The sequence below is a fragment of the Nicotiana sylvestris genome, chromosome 9, assembly GCF_000393655.2.
Source record: "Nicotiana sylvestris chromosome 9, ASM39365v2, whole genome shotgun sequence".
Taxonomy (NCBI): Eukaryota; Viridiplantae; Streptophyta; class Magnoliopsida; order Solanales; family Solanaceae; genus Nicotiana; species Nicotiana sylvestris.
In genome coordinates, this window is record NC_091065.1 from 71,325,115 (window position 1) to 71,344,522 (window position 19,408).

The window sequence follows — 19,408 nt, forward strand, 5'->3', positions numbered from 1 at the left end:
AATGAGAAGGCAAACTTTCTTGCTTTAATATATATATATATAGATTTCAGTGTTTTTTAATTTATTTAGTTGAAAACATATACAATTAATAGTAAGTGAAATTTTCTAGAAAAGAAGCAATAAAATTGGGATGATTGAGTGTTTTTTGGCCGAAAAATCTGTATATTAAAATATTTATTTTAATTGAAATAAGTTGCCAAATGTCTTGTTAATAGGTTGCCACTTGACTTTTTAATAACTTGCCACTTGGCTAAATGAGAAGGCAAACTTTCTTGCTTTAATATATATATATATATATATATATATATATATATATATATATATATATAAATATAGAATATAAACTACGATAAAATATATTGGTTTGGTAAATTAGTATTATAAAATATAACATATCCAGTTTAATTCTACAAGTGAGTGTGGTAATTGGTATAAATATGAACAGGAATAAATTCTTACAATCATTAATTTGGGTTACTACAAGGGTGAAACTGTTAAAACGATAAACATGAAGGAGTGAAATGCAAAATGCTTACTCAGGAGCACGCTAATATCGCTTCACTGTATCCCGCCCTCCTTTATTCCTTAAAACCCTAATCTTCAAACATTTCTCGCTTCTACGCTGTGGATTGTGGCTTAGTCTGCTCTCGATCTTCCGAGGTATGCTCGGTCACATATATTCACATAAACAGGATGTTCTAATTTTATATCCTTTCCGATTTCCCTTCTCGTCAATGCAAAGAGTGTTTGGATTATATAAATTGATGTCAGTTAGTGCGAAGTTGCTTTGTGTCTTGTTCCTGTCGATCAAGCTATGGTTTTGTGACTGATGTTGTTTTGCAACTGAATAATTACAAGAGTTTTAAGTTTTTCTCTTTTACCTGTTCCCTTATTGTCCCTGCAAAGAATGTATGAATTGTGCAAATTGATGTTAGTTCCAATTAGATGCAAGAGGTGCTTGTTTCTTATTCTTGTCTGTCAGGCCTTTGTGTTTGTGGCAGAATATTTGGTTTTACTGGGAATATAGTTTTCTTTTTCAGGGACAATGAGTCGATCGAGTAGGACACTTTATGTTGGCAATCTTCCGGGCGATATTCGTGAGCGTGAAGTGGAAGATCTGTTTTACAAGGTGCATATGCTCTACTTGGATTCCTACATTATTGGATATGATTTCATAATGCTTAAAAACAATACAATAAACTAAAATAAAGTGTTTGAGTAAAATGGGCCCAAACAGAGTAGAGTTAATATAGGGAATTCATTGTTATTGTTGTACTTCAAAATGCTTGTGTATGTGTGTAATTTTGCTGTCGCAATTTTTAAGATTTCAGCTCTTAGAAACTTATAAACTCTTTGATGTGTGAGTGCAGTATGGCCCAATAGCACATATTGAGCTGAAAATTCCACCAAGACCCCCTGGTTATGCTTTTGTTGAGGTGAGGTTGAGCTGCCTTTTCCTATATATTTCGTTAAATCAGCCTGCCTACGCCCTTCAAGCTATTCTGACCTTTATATTGGTGGCAAACTTTAACAGTTTGAAGAAGTTCGTGATGCTGAAGATGCTATTCGTGGTCGTGATGGCTATGATTTTGATGGGCACCGTCTGAGGGTTGGTCAAATGTGTATTAGCTTATTGTCTAAACAAACTCACTAGTTGTTTCCTTGTTGGATGCTGATTCTTTTAAAATTGCTCATACTGGCAGGTTGAGCTTGCACATGGCGGGCGTGGTCAGTCGTCAAACGATCGTTATGGTGGTGGTGGTGGTGGTGGTCGTGGTCAACGTGGTGGAGTGTCCAGACGTTCTGATTATCGAGGTGTGCCTCATGGTTTATGTGCTTTGTACATTGTAGTACGTTGCATTGCATTTTGTGTTGTTTGATATTTTTTGTTGCTTTTCAGTGAAAATTACAGGATTACCCCATTCAGCGTCGTGGCAGGATCTCAAGGTGAGTTGGTGTCTTCGAGTTGTGAATATAGGGACCATACAGAGAACTTGATCCTCTTTTTCCCCTAGAGATGGCAATAGGCCGGGTTAGGGCGGGCCAAGCCTTGACCTACTGAGATTTCGACCCGCCCTACCCTGCCGTGTTTAGCATTTCTTAAAAAAATTGGCCCGCCCTGCCCCCGTTTTTGTTATCTTTCATTTCTCCTCTTTGGTTTCCACTTTGCAATGCGAAATTTTTAAAAACTTCTTTTGCAATATTTTTCTAACACTAATACTGTAATTCTTTTATGAATTTGCTTAAACGTAAATTGGGCGACTTTCCAGATGTCTCGAAAAAAGAACTCAGTTATGTGATTTTAATTCTTACACTGTAAGTGTTTTTTTCAGTTAAGTTACGTATCTTAACGTTACCCAGTAGTCAAAGGTTAACATATTCATTGCATATTACATAAGCAGTAGCTAATCTTTCACGTTATAGTATAAATCTTTAGGATGAATTTTAGCTATCCTTCTTTTTGAAATTGACAGGATGAACTTTAGCAATCTAGCAAATACTATTTGTACCATTGGTAAAACAAAAGAGAAATAGTTAATAGGAGTAATATAATATCTTGAAATAAAATGTGCAGTTCTTACCACAAATTAGCAAATGACAGAAACAAACGCAATGCACAAGTGCGTATATAGCAGCAGGGTACATACAGGCCCTGTAAACCACCGAGCAAACTGCAATTACACTTGACCCGCAACCTGCCTGCCCCGTTATGTTTTATCAATAAATAAGATTTGCCCCACCCCGCCCCGTTTAATTGTTTCCCTGCCCTGCCCCAGTAACTTTGTGCCCTGCCCCAGTAACTTTGTGCCCTGCCCCAATTGCCATCCCTATTTTCCCCTCAACATTGTCCTGTAATTTTTGAATATTCGTAACCTGTGTTTCTTATGTAGGATCACATGCGTCGAGCTGGGGATGTTTGTTTCTCCCAAGTTTTCCGTGAACGGAGGGGTAAGATTATAAGCAGCTAAAGCTAGATTTACTTTTCTCTCTTTAAATTGCCAAGAACTGCTCCATGTGCAATGGGGACCTACGATGACACACAAAGCAATGAGTTTCTCATGGGAACCTACAATGATATGCACAGCCATTGTACTGATATGATTTGGAAAAAGACCAAAATATGGAGAATTTTACATTGACACACTATTCCTCTTCCTGCTCATTGTGGTTTACACAAAGTTGCGTGGACTCTTCGATTTTGGTACCGTCTCCGTCCCGATACGAGATCGGGACGGGAGCGGAAATGGGATACGTCCCAGATTCGGTCAACTGACTTCGAATACTTTGACCGGAGTCCATCGATAAATTTGGGAGAAAAATTAAGATTTTGATTTCTCAAAATCAAAAATGAAACAGATTTAGGAGAATGAAAGGATAATGTCCATCTTGGAGAATGAAAGTTTGAAATCTACAATATTCATGTAAGTTTTTCACTGAATATCTCTCAAAATTTACAATATTTTTATAGCTTTATTCTTTATTAGCCGAATTCCCGCCCGTATCCATATCCGGATCCGCACCCCCAAATCTTAAAATTTAGATTTTGCCGAATCTAATACTTGGATCCGTCCCCGAGTCCGAGCAACTTAACATGTCATGGCAATTGGTTAAGGATAAGATTTTCTTTTTATCATAGAATAATGAGCTCATAATCAAGTAGAACATTAAGGGCAAGCGTACTGTTGCTGATTATTAGTATCATTCTTTTGATTTGTAGAACTTTGATAAGTATAACTGCGGGTTCATCCCTCGGTACATCCAATGAACTTGGAAAAATACAGAGAAGAGAACTATGGATTCATAATTTGGGTTTTTTGAAGTCTCGCTCTCTGTTGTTATCTCCAATGAACTTGGAAAAATACAGAGGAGAACTATGGATTCATAATTTGGGTTTTCAATTCTCCCTCTCTATTGTTACCTCTTATATAAGCTGATATGTCTTCCTTTGTCTAGACAAAATTTGTACTGTCTTCCAATACTCGTGAGTTTGGTGCTTGCTATGCATGATAATGTGAAAGAGTTGGCCATCTTCGACATGCTAAAAGCTGAGTAACTTGGTTGAGCCGTTTTTTGGTTGATTCTACAGAGTGGACAGGATAACCCGTTCCGAGGAGGATGTGATTGTTACTGAAATTATTAATCACATTCCATATACCAGATTAATGATAAAATAGGTGGTCTGAAATTCCGGTCCGTCTGTAGGAAGCATCTTGATTTTCATATTACTTTGTCATTTCTCTTTTGTAACTTATTCTGATGTCGGAAATTTGATTGGACTTTCAGGGACTACTGGTATTGTGGATTATACAAACTACGATGACATGAAATATGCTGTAAGTCATCTGCTTTTCTTTTCCCTTTTTTTGGTTTCCTTAACCTTGACGTTGTTCATAATATTTGATATCCATTATATGACTAAGAGGTGCAGCTAATATCTTTTTATGTGTATAGATCAAAAAGCTTGATGACTCTGAGTTTCGGAATGCCTTTTCTCGTTCAACAATTCGGGTATGACGCATTTCAATTACTTGAATTATACTGTTGATGCCTTCTTTTGGTTATTCTAGAAACCTCCTCCTCCTTGTAGGTTAAGGAATATGACCACAGCCGCAGCCAAAGCCGCAGCCGAAGCCGCAGCCGTTCTTACTCCAGAGGAAAGAGTGGCAGTAGAAGCCGTAGCCGAAGTAGAAGTGTCAGTCGTAGCAGGAGCAAAAGGTCATAATACATTACACATTTATGTTTGGACTAGTGGTTTTACTTTAATGCAATTATGGCCTTATTGGTATCTTTTTCATAGCAGCAAATCTCCTAAAGTTAAATCTTCAAGGCGCTCAAGATCTCGTTCAAGGTCCGTCTCTTCTCGGTCCCGTTCTGGGTCAAAAGGGCATTTTATCTCAAGGTAATATTCTGCTAACCCTTTCTTTTCTTGCAAGTCTTTTATTCATTATTTGTTGATTAGAATATTTTCAATTTTCTCAAGTTCTTTCACACTGGAATTGTCGTTGATGTAAGATCTTTGAATCTGAAGTGCTCTTGCAGTGTGATGCACTTTGCCCTTTATCTTCTATCCTGTTAGTTTGATGGCTCACTGAAAAACTCACCAATATTGACTCTTGATGCTCTAGTCTTCTTTGCTTAACTGGTTCTCAATGGCCTCTCCTTTTGTCTTTCTGAAAAATATAGCAGCAAGAAGCTCTTGTCTCGCATGTCATGCATAAAACTGTCGAATCCAATTTTAAGTGTTTTGAGTTATATAGTCCTTTCAGTATCAGTACGAGTCTTCTGGTAATTTGTCAAATGGTGGTGCATCGGGTGAATTGTAAGTTGTCGTAGCTCGTAGGCCAAATTTTTTGCAAAGGTTGCATTTCATGGGGCAATCTAGTCTGGTAATGTGTAGTTCTGCTTACTCTGGTGGGAATGAATAGTTACATTTGTGTTATTTTCTTCTGCTTCAGGCAGGATTTTAGAGGGGGGTTTAGTACTTGCAATGGCATTAGCAAACCATTATAATGAACCAAATGAGTACGAACATTACAGATGTTAAACTTTTTCCTTTTCTTGCCCCTATGAAAATAGAATTCATAATCATTTATTTCCTGCTATTTCAGGATTTTCTTACTATGCTCGCCAATTCAATGTGTAGCCATTCATTAGAGACTGGTCATTATGATAGTGTATGTCTTTTCAAGCAAAGCTAGAAATTGAAAAGGTTTGGGGCTGAGCGAAAAAGAAATTTAAAAGGTTTTTAAGGTGTTTTGAGGCGATAGTTGGTTCATTTGCTTTAATTCAACTTGGAACTGTGTTCTAGGGAAAACGTACTGCATTGTCATTTCCTATATAAGTATGAAAAGTCACCTTCTTTGTTTTTATAGATGTTGGATATATGCGGCAGTTTGTGGATTTTGCATATTAGGATCTTGAGTGGATATGCATATGGTCTTGCCTGCAACTCTTTTTGGTTGTGGAGGTACGATGTTTTCTAGATGGCAACTTTGGGTCCTTTATGATGTCTCTGATCTAATGAGCATCGTGAAATGTTCCGTGGGTGCTAGATTGGGATCATGAAGATCATGGATTCTGTGGTGGAGCTGGACTGGGGAACTAACTGCCACCTGAATTTGGATCACCACCTATTTGTGGTAGATGCATTTTCTACCAAAGTGAAGAAAGACTCTAGTTCATTCTTTTCATATCCTGCTTATTGGTCCCTTTGACTGCACACATTTAAACTATTACTTAAGTCTTCACTGGGTAAATTGCATTGCTTCATACATGTCATATTTTCCACACTGGATTCTGCCCACAATGCTACTTTGATAATGGTCATGCTGATGTGGAAGTGGAATCGAGGCAGTTGGAGGAATTGTTAAGTGGCAGGACTGGGATATTAAATTAAGTTCTTTCTGGAAATTTTGCAGATCTCCATCAAGGTCCAGATCACCAGCACCATCTGTAAGTTAAATCTCTGTTTTGGAAGTGAACTGGATACCTCAAAATCAAACATGTCGGGATCATCCGTCTTGTCTTACTATGTCATTGTTTTTTGAATACCTGGTCTTTTTAAATTGGAATCTCTCTTTCTTTGGCTACATTTCTTTGTTTTTTTCTCAACTGTTTAATTGCAGCGCCCAAAACATTTGAGTAAAAGTCCAAAAAGACGCAGTCCCAGCCAAAGCCAGAGCCGGAGTCGTAGTCTTAGTCGTAGTCGGAGTAGAGGTTTATCCAGGTCTTACTTCTGATCCTTGTGATATGTTATGTTGATCATTTTAGTGATTGGATGGATATTTTATTGGAAGTTTTGCTATTTTGCAGTTAAGATTGTTGGAGTCATCTCTTGACTTGGGTTGCTGTGATTGCGAGTGCCATCGTGCCTGGAAGATTAGTTGCATAGCCAACAGTTCGGGAGTCTTAAGTGCCCGAAAGAGTGTTGTTCTCCTTACATTAAAGGATTTCTGTATTATTGAACGCCAGACGATAATAATTGTTATACTGAACGTGGCATCTCTAAGACTTGGTAAACACTGCAATATTATAGTAGAACTTTATAGGCTTTCTAGCTGCGTGATGGTAAGAGATGGAACTAATTTCCTTTTTACATTCACATTATGAATTTCCTTGATTTGCAGATTGTCCTTGTTCGCCAACTGGGGTCCGTGGTGTTCATTTTCAGAAGCACTTGTACTATTATGTGGCCAACAATATTTTTAATCACAAATTCTTCAAATATGCGTTGGGATAGTATTTGAGTAAGAAGTTTAAAAATGATTCTGAAATTGAAGTTACAAAATACTATTTAAAGTAGCATTGAGTAATATATTTTTGAACTACCTTCCTTCTGGTAAGGCTGGACTTTCAACAAACAAAAGCTTGATTTCATCTCGATACTATTCTATTGAAGTACAATACTATTACTGGCCTGATCAGCCACGTTTGGTTAGAAAATTTTTCGCCAGCCATGATGGATTGAGACGCATATTTTAGTTTTCAAAATCAAATAAAAAATGTTACTTGAAACAATAGAAAATCCTATTTTTTGGTTTATGAAAGAAGGTAAAGCTAATATTCACACAACCTTTTCCCAAAGATTTCCAAAATCTAAAATTTCAAGAATTAAAACAAGACCAAATTCAAATGATACAAGGGAGGCAAACTATATGATCTTGTGTTGGCAAATCGGGATATGTGAAGATACGTTTGTCCATAAATCGATGCAGCATGCAACTGCCATCAGTCGTTTCATCTAAAACAGCGAAGAAAATATGTGTGTGGCCATTTCTTGAGGGGCCTCATCTTTGTGTGGACGAGAATTAGTGAGAGTTTGGCCAAATTGGGATCCACACATGTGCCATGTTGATGAGGTTGAATATTGGAGAAAGTAGGTCCTCCGCATGTCAGTATGTGGCTTGGTTTTCTTTTTCTTTTTTCTAATACCGGTGGTACGTGCACTTTTTCAAATTGATGGAGTATCGGATAATTCTGTCCACTATAATTAAGAAAGATGGGAAAAATTCTATCTAATTATTTTTCCTTGTTCTGGTATTTGAACTGCCCGGCTTGGTTTCATCATCTTCATTATTTCATGGCAAATTTGAAAGTTCTGCAGTTTGTGTGTTGTCTGAAGCTATATTCCATTTAATGTCAGTCTCATATGGATCCCGACAAATAGTATAGTAGGCTAGTACTCCAGCATATATTGGAGGTAAGGGTGTTTGACGGGCTGGTTGATCCGGTTTTGGACCGGCCCCAACCGGTAGTAACTCGGACCGGACCGGTGATAGAGGCCCGGGTAGGGCTGGGTTTGGGTTTGGGGGTTAGGACGTTTACGTTTTTCATACCGGTTAACCGGACCGGTCAAATCCGATCAAAAGAAATTATTGTTGAAACGGTTAACCTGATCGGCCCGGACTGGTTCAACGGCTATTTTATGATTTTTTTTTAAAAAAACTAAACTGACCGTTGTCGATGGTCAGCTTTCAATTTGGCCTTTGCCCAACGGATATTTTGCAAGAATAGCCCTTTTTGGGCAATTTTTTTTAAAAATAACACTTTTAGTAATTATTAATTTAGCCATTTGAAAAATTATAAATACATCCATCTTCTTCTTTATTTCTTCACTCATCTCTCATATCTCAAACTCAAATTCTCAATTGTCATTCTCTCGTTCTTCACCTAACTTGCAATCAACTATTTGGCTCTCATTTTTTTTTTTGGAAATTAATTTATCGTATTATTTATTATTTGAAGTTTGAACTTCAAACTTTGAACAATTAACGTTTCTTCTTGGTAACATTGGAATTGCGAAAATCATCAAATGTTTAATTTATTGCGGAATTCAGTGCACTCTCTCCAGCTCTTTCTCTTATTTACTATTTTATTTGCATATTTAATTTTTGTTAGTAGTTAAATTTCACAATATGTTTAATGCTGCAAAAAGAGTTTGTAATAAGGTTACTAATCGGGTTAATCGAGGAAATAGAAAAAGAGGTACTACTTCAACATCTAGTAATAATGTAAATGACTTTACACATGTTTTTGAAACATCATCTAATAAAAATAATCTAGATTATGAACAATTACAGGAAGATTTCGGTATAAAAGATAATGAATTAGAAATTGAAGATGAGACACCACTTACACCTAGTAGTGTTGGATTTGATAGTAGGGGTGGTGGTCGTGGTGGTAGTGGTAGACCACATGTGGCCCCGACTACTAATCAGAGAAAAAGAAGTATGGTTTAATTTTTTTTTGAGGAAATAGAGAATTAGAGTTAGATGCAAAATTTGTAAAGATGATTTTAAACATAAGACTGGAGGAAATTTAGGTGGGACTGAGACACTTAGTAGACGCATGAGAATTACTCATCCTATAGAATGAGGCTCTAATTTAGATGAAAATCAAGGAACTCTAAACCATGGTACTGGATGACTTATGAAATATGATAAAATGAAGGATATGAAGAGTTAGCAAAATTCAAAAATGATTGCTTTGGATTGTCTAGCTTTTTCTTTTGCTTCTTCGTCATATCTTATCATGTATATTCAAAGGATTTGTAATCCTTTATTTAAAGGTATCCCTAGAAGTACTTGTAGATGTGATATCTTTAGACTTCATGGACAATATCAAACATACGTACGTTATTTGTTTGACCACCTTCCTTGTAGAGTTTCTCTAACTTCTGCTATTGGCCACGCTGTAAATGAAAATGATTATTTGACAATTACATGTTATTGGATAGATAATAATTATTGTATGCAAAAACGTATTATCACTTTTAAATATGATGAAGATCAAATTCATACTGCTATGTTTATAAGTACTACTATTTGTGAAGTTGTTGAATTTTATAATCTTAAGAAAAAAGTATTGTATATGTCTTTTGATAATGCTTCTAACATAATGCCGCAATTTCAATATTAAGACTGCATTTGCAATCACCACTTGACGAAATTTTTCATGTTAGGTGCGCATGTCATGTCTATAATTTAATTATTAAAAGTGAGCTTGATTTATTTTCAACTGAGATTACACATGTTAGAAGAACATTTGGTGTTATTCAAGAAAATAATAAACAATCTAGAATCAGGAAATTTAAGAATAAGTGTACGCATAACCTTAACCCCAGATGCCAGACGAAATTGTTACTAGATGGAATTATACATACTTATTTTTAAAATGTTGCTACTAGATTGCCGATAACTGAAGTTGCTAATGCGCATTGTACTGATCCAAACCGTATGTTAACAACTAATACTTGGAAGGCTATTAATGATGTTGTTAAATTTTTACATAAATTTTATACAACTACTGTTGAGTTTTCTGGAGCATATTACCCTACTGTTACTATAGCTTTAGTACATATAGCTGAAATTTCTTTTCTACTCTCTGAATTTAAGAAGAAAGAAAAATAGAAAGATGCTGATGAAAAAATGCAAGCAAAATTTAAAAAATGTTTCTTTCCAATTCCTCCAATTTACCTAATTGGTGTTGTTTTAAATCCTTCTATTAAGATGTCTGATTGTCACCAATTAATCAATGCTTTATATACTTATATGGAGATTGGATCAACTGAAACCCAAGATATATATTGTTGTATGAACAAGCTAAATGATTATTTACACAATTATATAATTATTATGCAAGTATAGTTGATGATGCTGCTCTTAATGTAGGCAATGTTAATCCCACTATGCATTGTACCACTTCTACTGCATCTGCTACCATGGATGAACATGAAGGCCTTGATGGTTTTAATATTTGGTCTACATTTTCTTCCACTCAAACCAATAACAGGAACATTGATAAACCTCAATTCTACTTGCAAAAGCAAAAAGAGCATCGCACAAAGGAATTTTTACCATTGGTATAGTGGCATGAGAATAAAAAGCAATTTCCTATTCTTTCCGCTATGGCTCGGGCCGTGCTGAATGTGCCAATTTCAACTGTTGCATCAGAGAGTGCATTTAGTCAAGCAAAACAACAACAAGGAGACACCCGTCACTCATTGGGAAGCAATGCTTTGGAAGTTTTAGTATGTTTCAGAGATTGGATTAGATCGGAACGAAGAAATCAGGGACGTGAAGATGTTGATAAACCAGAAGACGAGCAACTTGGAGATATATTAACACATGGTAACCCATCTGAATTTAACACTCCAGAAGATGGTCAAGAAGTTCACATTGATTATGAAGAACTTACTAAGGCAATACAAAACCTTTGAAGTTCTGAATTTATAATTTCATATTTAATAATTAAACTTTGAATTTACTCTTTTTTCGTTAATTTAGTTGTTGTTAAATGTAAACTTTAATTTGTAAATTTGAAATAAAAAAAGTACTTGCAAATTATAAATGCATTTTTTTTCCATCTTCATTGTATTCTATTATCTTAAAATTTTAATGAAATATTCAAAATTTCAAATATAAGGATTTTAAAGCCTTTGCATCCTTTATTCAAATACTCTTTTTATAAGATTGTTTTTTTGTTTTATATTTTTACTTAATATTAATATAATTTATGATAGTTATACGAAATACAAAAAAATAAAATAACCTAAATCTGGCCCGTCCCAACTCCTTAGACCCATAACCGTTCCGGTTCAGTTTTTACTCGAATAGGCCCGGACCCGTTAAGTCCGGTTTGGAAAAATTGGTAATCTGCCCGAATTGGTGACCCGTCGATCAATTATTTTCTCAACCCGGCCCACCCATTAGACACCTTTAATTGGAGGAAAAGATAAAATTAGAAACAAGGTTCCCTTCAAATTGGTTAAGTTTCCTTCTCCACTTTTAACTTACTAATAAGACTATAATGAGGAAAATTGAAACATGATTTATTTGATACTCCATTTGTTAGTTGTAAAAAGCAACATACTTTTATTTTTATGTCCCCAAACCAATACAAAATAAATTTCTTTGAAAACCTATAAAATAAGTACTATTTAATAGACTTGTACTTGGAACATTACTAGAGTGAAAAAAGAATCATACACGTAACTCAAAACAGACCAAGTATATATAGAATATATCTAAAATTTTCATATAAGGAATCTTGATAAACAACTAACAAACCAGGCACTGAAAATCATCCTCCACTGCTCCACAAACTGCCAAAAGCCTTCACCACAGCACACTTAAAACTACCCCTTTGCCTTTTTGTACAACCACCGCCACATACACAAAACCATTTCTTCTTAACTCTCTTCACAATCATAATCACAATTCCTCCTTCTGGATAAAATTTCCCCTCTTAAATATATGAACAAGTGATAATAAATTCTTGCTTTAATCATTATATACGATACAGATCTTGGTCTAAACACCTCCAAATGTCTAACACGAGTATGTACACTGATGGGTTTTTCTCAAAACTCTCAGATGACCTTGTTCTCAACATATTTTACAAGCTGGAAGATGACCCAAGAAACTGGGCTCGTTTATCTTGCGTTTCTACAAAATTCTCTTCTATGATTCACAACATCTGCTACAAATCCAAATGCTCTTTGACCATTTCTTCAGTTGTTTCCGATCTCCTTAGCACCCCCTCTTCTACTTCAACCACCCCACCTGGGGGCTGGGCTTCACTTTACAAGCTAGCTGTATGCTGCCCTGGTCTTCATCAAGCTGGTGTCCTTTTGGAGAATTCCGATTTTGGGCTCGAACGTGAGCTTGGCCCAGATGAGAGTTACCCAGATCGGGCCTTGGCCCAATCTGATAGTAGTTTAGAGTTTCAGCCAATGCCTTCGTCGAGTAATAACCAAAGTGATTCTGCTGAAGTAGTAACTGATTGTGGTTGGTCTTTGTTTGATGATCTTATGTTTGATACTGTTTATGATGCTTCTGAATCTACCCCAAATCAGCCTGAGTTCGTGGAGGAGCCCGCACCCGTAGTGGTGACCCCTGCAAGGTAAAATTTTTACTCATTGTGTACATCAAATTATTGGTCTTATATGTAATTTTAGTTTTTTTGGATGCAATCTGTTGACTCAGTACTAGTTTGATAAAGACTACTTTTGAAACATATTTTAATATTTGTTGCGATTATAATACTTTTGAAACGTGAGGTCTTTTGCGGCGGGTAAAAGCTTTTCATTAAGGTATAATGAGAATACGTTACTATTTTTGAATGTATAACTGTGTGTTAGAGGCAGAACCAAGATTTTGAGTTTATGGGTTTTAAATTCTAGAAAAATATAACTTACTGGGTATATTAAGTTAATTTTTAGCATAAATATAAGGCTTGAGTTGAAGCTAATGAGTTCTGCCAACCTGTATGCAGAGTAGTAGCTCTGCCTGTGAGTAGTGAAATAGTATCCACAGAATTAGAAACTGATGGAGTAGTGAATAATTGTTTGTCTGGCTGAATTCAGGGCTTCTAAGAGGCGGAGGGTTTATAGATCACTTTGTTCTCATTTGGCATCTGGGGTATGGAATTTGAGCCGTGAGCAGGGGAATAAGCTACTAGCGAGTAGATTTAAAGGGGATTGCTTGTACATATGTGATTGGCCTGGTTGTATTCACATTGAGGAGAAGAGGAATTACATGCTCTTTCGCGGGATTTTCAAAAATTTCAAGCAGTCTAGGGTTTGGAGGACGATCAACGATGGTAACAGGAAGAAGATTGATCTGAATTGCGCGTTTTGCTCGTCGAACCAGACGTGGGATTTGCATTCGGCTTTCTGTTTGAGGAGGTATTTTGGGTTCCATGACGATGGAGAACCAGTTGTTAGAGCTTATGTCTGTGAGAGTGGCCATGTTTCTGGAGCATGGACTGACTGGCCATTGTATACCTGACTCAGTTATGGGCTGACCTGTGTTACGTGCATTTGATAGTTTCTTGATTTTGTGAGTGGCATTTGATTATTCTTTTGCCATTTTAAGCTGGTTGATTTATTGGATTTTATGTATGTTGTGATTGCTTTCAATAGTAATTTGCCATATTTGCATTAGAGTTTGTAGGTGGAGTAGTTGTATTTATATGAGTTTCTCTTCATTTGGTTCTTCTACTTATAGTGAAGGCGTGAATCCTAGTATTGAATAGCTGTGGTTCTGAGGATATTCAGTAAACCTCTCTCTCAACTTGACCTTGTCGGTCGTGCTTTGGAATTAGCTTCAGATTTGATTTAAAGATCACATTGCTATTGTCAGAATTCTCATTACACAAAATGCTATTCTTAAGAAACTTAATAAGATCAAATCCATTTAAGATATTTCGAAAAGCACAGATGCTTATAAATTGATCCTACTTCAGGTTCTTTCATGTAGTGACGTTAGTCTTATGTTTTGCCATTCCTATGATGGTTGCAAGAAACTCCATCTAATGCCGCTCAAGTTTTTTCTTTTTCTTAATAATAGTGTGTTAGGATAAGTTTGTATACATCCCGACTTTTCTGTTAGTTACCTATTATTTTCCACCAATGTATGTATCGGGATTCGGATGACTCTATCTACCAAGATTTAGATAAACGAGAAGAAAACACCCATAGAATTTATTTGTAGTCAATGAACTACATTGCTTTTGCGGATAAATTGTTTATATAGTTGTTTGAAATGTAAATTTTTAATAAAATGGAGTTTTAGAGGGTATTTGGATTGGTTTTTAAGCTGGTCAAATCGGCTTAAGCTCTTTTTAGCTTTTTTTAGTGTTTGTCAAAGTTAAAAAGTGCTTAAAATAAGCTAAAAACTGCTTAAAGCAAGCCAAAAGCAATAAGCTTGGCAACCCTAATTTATTGCTTTTTGGCTTAAAAGCTATTTATGCTGAAAAGTCACTTTTTAAAGTCAATCCTAATGCACTCTTAAATTCACACTAAAATTTAAAGTAAAAATTACACGGAGCGCCCTATTTGGTCGTCCCCATTTAACTCATACCCACTTTTTAAATTTTTTTAAAACTAGTATCCAAAGCTTAAACAAATTCAATTTATACCCACTTTAAGGCAGTTTATGATGTTTTACAGTGTTAAACTGTTGTGGCTCTTTATTTTTTTTACTATTCCTTAGGGTTTCTTCTTCTTCTTCTTCTTCTTCTTCTTAATTGCAAAATGGATTCGTTAGATTTATTGTTGTTTTGACAAATTGATGATTGTGGTTTGTTCTTGACGATATTTGGAGGTTATGTTTTAATTTTGAGCTCATTTGGAGTAGATTTAGGCGCTAAATCGAATATTGGATTGTTAAAATTAGAAGAACAAATTTCTGTTTCTGAGCAATTTGCATTTCAAGCCTATTTGGCCTTAAGTGCATAAAAATGTTGGTTGCACTTCAAACCTATTTGGCCTTAAGTGCATTTTTTTCCACTTCAGACTTACTGCCTTAAGCGCATGAAATCATTGGTTGCACTTCAGGCCTATTTGGTCTTAAGTGCAAACTTATGACCTCTCCGACCTTAAGTGCATGAAAATATTTATTGCACTTCAAACCTATTTGACGTTAAATGCATCTTAAGTGTAAAAATTGTAGTTTAGACTTAACTGGCCCTAAATGCATTGCACTTTAGACTATTTTTTTTTTTAAATTTCAGACTGACAAGTTTGAAGTTGATCGTAAAGTGGGTAGACGCAAATTTTTTTGCAAAGTGGGTATAGGTTCAATTGTGACCCAAAAACCGGGTGTAGATGCAAAAACCCCAAATTTAAATATATCAATTACCCCCCCCCCCACCCCCCCACCCCCACCCCCCACACACTTTTGTGTCTGAAAGCCTAAAATTTTTCATATTTACATATGGATTTATAACATATTACATAATCTACAACTCATTTTAGAATTAAAAATTCTACAACATATACATAAAAAATATACTCTAAAAACATGGTAAATTCCCTGTTAAACGTATATGTAGTTAGTCCCTAAAATTCTCCAATTCTTTAATTATTGATTACCACTATAAACATATTAGGTTACCACTATAACACTATCGCATAACCAACGCTCCATATTCCCTAAAAATAGGTACACTCCATAGCAGTAGTCTGTATGAAAATTATTGATTCTTCCGTTGTGTCTCTTTTTGATTCTCTATCTTATTATACTTGAAGTAGGATATAGTACTCTAAGAAACAATAGTGAATATACCAACTCTAATTCAATACAATGGAGTATGACAAGACAATCACATATTTGGTAAATTTGATGCCGAAGGGATTTTGATAAGGATATAAATTATATTTATACAAAATATAATATATAATTATAATATACATAGACTATATAACATATATTGCCCTGTGTACAATATATATATATATATATATATATATATATATGCAATTCCGAAGTAATCTATTAATCTACTAATAAGTCGTTTCATAGCAGTTCCGTCTATCGCTTTATTGTGAAAGACCAGATTGGCCCGTTCTGCCTTAAGTACCTCCATATTCCGCTGAGTAGAATTCAACAATGGGTTTGATTCGGTGGTTGTAAATCCTTTTATCGATCTTGATTCGCGTATAAATTCCGTAATTATGAACTTAGCTGAACTGGAGAGCCCCGAAGTCCCACGGGTATCATAGAAGGTACCATATGAATAAATACCATACATATATGTAATATGGATATAACATTTTCCGAGTAGACGAGAGGCGGCATCTTACCATTATCCTATGAGATTTGATGCCAAAGGGAGAAATTGGGGGAAAAATTGATAGGGATAGATATGTTTTAGGTGAGAGAGAATTAGAAAGAGATATTCCTATCTTTTAAGTGAGAGAGAATCTCAAGAGAGAGATTATAGGATATAAAAAGTAGGCCAAATACATCGACAACCCCTTAAAGTTGTCCTTACTTTTCACTCTGACACTCTATCTTAAGTCTGTTCCATTTGAGCACTTTAACTAGGCTTTTACCGTGTCATTTAGATACAAAATTTGATAGACAACCAAATACAAAATATGCGTGTAGTTTACACGCCAGAGTGACGAATAGGAATGAGACACGTAGATTTAACTTAAATAATTTTTTTAAAAAGGCTTTTGAAGAAATAGAAAAAATTTAAGTGAAATAAAAACCCCACTCCGCCGCAGGTCATCTTCCCCAACGACCCTCTCATTCGGTCTTCATTTCCGGCGACCTCGTCCTATGTTCCACCCTTTTTAGCTAAAATGAAAAATTCATAAATTACAACCCCTCCCCCTCAACAAAAAGATTACACCTGCAGAGACTCACTTAATTTTTTTATTTTTTCTTCAGATCACATAAATCTTGAAAATTGTTCAGTTGACTTTGGCATTTCTGGAAAAGTACCACCAACAAATTATACCCAGTTAGCACAAGGAGGTTCATGAGCCTACAACAACAAACAATCGTACATTCCGCCATCGTTCCACCACCAACCTCTACGAACCGCGCCCCTTTCGAACCCCATCTCGTGATGACGAAGCTTGGCCCAATAAAAGTGGTTGCCACCGCCATTCCACCGAAAGTGATGACAATCCAACGATAAAAGTGATGACGGCGAAATCGTGACTCAATTTAGAGATTGGAAGAACTTGAAACTAAGAATCGAAATTTGAAACCCTCGATTTGTTGATGTTTTGGTTAAATGAATATTGGGGTTTGCTCTTAACATCAATATGAACTTACCCGTGCATTTTGATTAAATATTAAGCTGGTTAGATTTGAAGCACCATTGTCAACCGTCGAAGGAGCTAGGTCAATTCAGATCTATGTTTTTTTGAATATTTACAAAGTGAGTATTATTTTATTTTGATGGAGGATTAAATCTCGCTTTTCAATATTTGACTAAAATCGAAAGAATCTTAATTTCCCCCTTACAAAATGGCTGTGGTGAATATGGTGACGGAAGTCAGCGGTACGGTGGTTGTAGTGGGTTAGAGGGAGGACGAACAAGAGAAATAGATTTTTTTAAAAAAGAATGTCTTTTTTCTTTTATTGCCACCTGTACTTTGGGCCCACATCAATGGCCTTATATATGCAGTTCACGTTCTTAATGGAGGTGTGAATTACGCGCAATGACATGTCAGTTATAGGTGTCTAAATGACACAGTAAAAGCCTAGTTATAGTGTTCAAATGAAACAGACTTAAGATAGAATGTCAGAGTGAAAAGTGAGAACAACTTTAAGGAGATGTCAATGTATTTGGCCTAAAAAGTAGTACATAATTTAATTAAAAAAGTAAGATTTTAAAATAAATTTTACTTAAAGTAATTTTGTAAAAGTAATTGTAGAGAATTTAAATAAGTCCTTAAAAGATTGTATTCTATGTAAATTCCCGAGAAAGATTTTGGGAATGGATCAGAAGTGGAGCAAGCTTCGTCCTTGATGGCCCAAATTTTGGCTTTGGTACTGATGCGTTTCAAATATACCATCGCATCAACCTCGTGCTTTTTCGACATTGATTTGTGTTAAAAAATAATTGATTAAAGCAAGAATCGTGCAATCATGAAATACTACATGGTTTCTCTAGAAAATAAATAATAAAAAAACACAAATACTGGATGCTTTTAGAAGTTGGATAACAATTCACGAATTAACTTAAAATATAGTACTACGTAATATTGCGATTCCGTTCCAACGTTTTGCCCATGATTATTATCTTTGCTTCATATTATTTGTCATACTTATAATTTGATTTGTTCGAAAATATTTGAGGTTTTCAGATTCATCCTTTATTGCTTCAATTACTGGACTTTTAAGAGAGAAAAATAATCAAATGTCTTTTTAGAAAGTGGACAAATTTTTATAGAAAGACATCAAAAGCAGCCCAAATATAGTACTAAGGAGTAAAGTTGGTCTCTGTGCTATCTTCTTTGGTTAGAGATGAATCCGACTTGTCCGCCACAAAAACACAATAATTCTAGTGGATGCGACTGGTGCATTCCATTGAAACCATCGTTACCAATCTTGTATTTTTCGACTTTGCCTTGTAGTTGTGTACGGATAAAATCAGGGATAATGTTACCCCCGATTTCCCGGTAAAGAAACAAGAGGGAAGCATAATCTGACGCAAACTCGAGTAAAGCTGAGGGTTTCCTCGTTTCGGAGCCAGGGAGGACGAACGGTGCATCCGGAATTGGACACGGTTGAACATCGGGTCCGGGCAGAGTGAAGGTTCGAGGCTAAGGAAAAAGAGAAATGATTAAGAACGATAAACGGGGAGCCGTAATATTCGCTTTCAACCGGATATTACGGCACAAATCCCGCCCGATATCAACTGCAGATCGACATTCACCAAAAGAGAAGATTTTTACCTTATTTAGACTTGTACTAGGATTCAAACTCCCCTACTATATAAATAGGAGAACCTTTTCATTTTAAACCACTGTTAGCACGCATATCAAAGCAATAAAAGTTCATTTTCATTCTTTAGCTATTGTTCATTGTGTTCTTCAGCTGCTTAATTATTCAATTACAACCGAGCCAGTCTCGAGGTCTCGATCGAGGTCAATTTTCAG

At 35.7% G+C, this 19,408-nt stretch overlaps 2 protein-coding genes across 6 annotated transcripts; both read left to right on the forward strand.

Annotated features, from left to right (window-relative positions):
• Positions 1 to 545: 545 nt before the first annotated feature.
• On the forward strand, positions 546 to 7,126 carry LOC104228792 (serine/arginine-rich-splicing factor SR34-like). Of its 5 annotated transcripts, XR_711419.2 has the most exons (15): positions 576 to 660; positions 1,041 to 1,129; positions 1,371 to 1,436; positions 1,535 to 1,609; positions 1,704 to 1,815; positions 1,901 to 1,947; positions 2,892 to 2,949; positions 4,285 to 4,334; positions 4,453 to 4,509; positions 4,589 to 4,716; positions 4,802 to 4,900; positions 5,874 to 5,968; positions 6,054 to 6,453; positions 6,627 to 6,727; positions 6,814 to 7,126. XR_711419.2 is itself a non-coding variant. In XM_009781333.2 (14 exons), the coding sequence occupies exons 2-14, from the start codon at positions 1,046 to 1,048 to the stop codon at positions 6,815 to 6,817; spliced, it is 915 nt and encodes a 304-aa protein (XP_009779635.1). In that variant the 5' UTR covers positions 546 to 660; positions 1,028 to 1,045; the 3' UTR covers positions 6,818 to 7,126. The 5 variants fall into 5 exon arrangements, 3 of the variants coding, with proteins under 3 accessions (XP_009779635.1, XP_009779633.1, XP_009779638.1); XM_009781333.2 differs by lacking the exon at positions 5,874 to 5,968 and having other exon boundaries at positions 546 to 660; positions 1,028 to 1,129; positions 6,420 to 6,453; XM_009781331.2 differs by lacking the exon at positions 5,874 to 5,968 and having other exon boundaries at positions 552 to 660; positions 6,420 to 6,453.
• Positions 7,127 to 12,040: 4,914 nt separating this feature from the next.
• Positions 12,041 to 14,002, forward strand: LOC104228791 (phytochrome A-associated F-box protein). Its single transcript, XM_009781330.2, has 2 exons — positions 12,041 to 12,903; positions 13,367 to 14,002. Exons 1-2 carry the CDS (start codon positions 12,326 to 12,328, stop codon positions 13,788 to 13,790), a joined length of 1,002 nt encoding a protein of 333 aa, XP_009779632.1. The 5' UTR covers positions 12,041 to 12,325; the 3' UTR covers positions 13,791 to 14,002.
• The last annotated feature ends 5,406 nt before the right edge of the window (positions 14,003 to 19,408 follow it).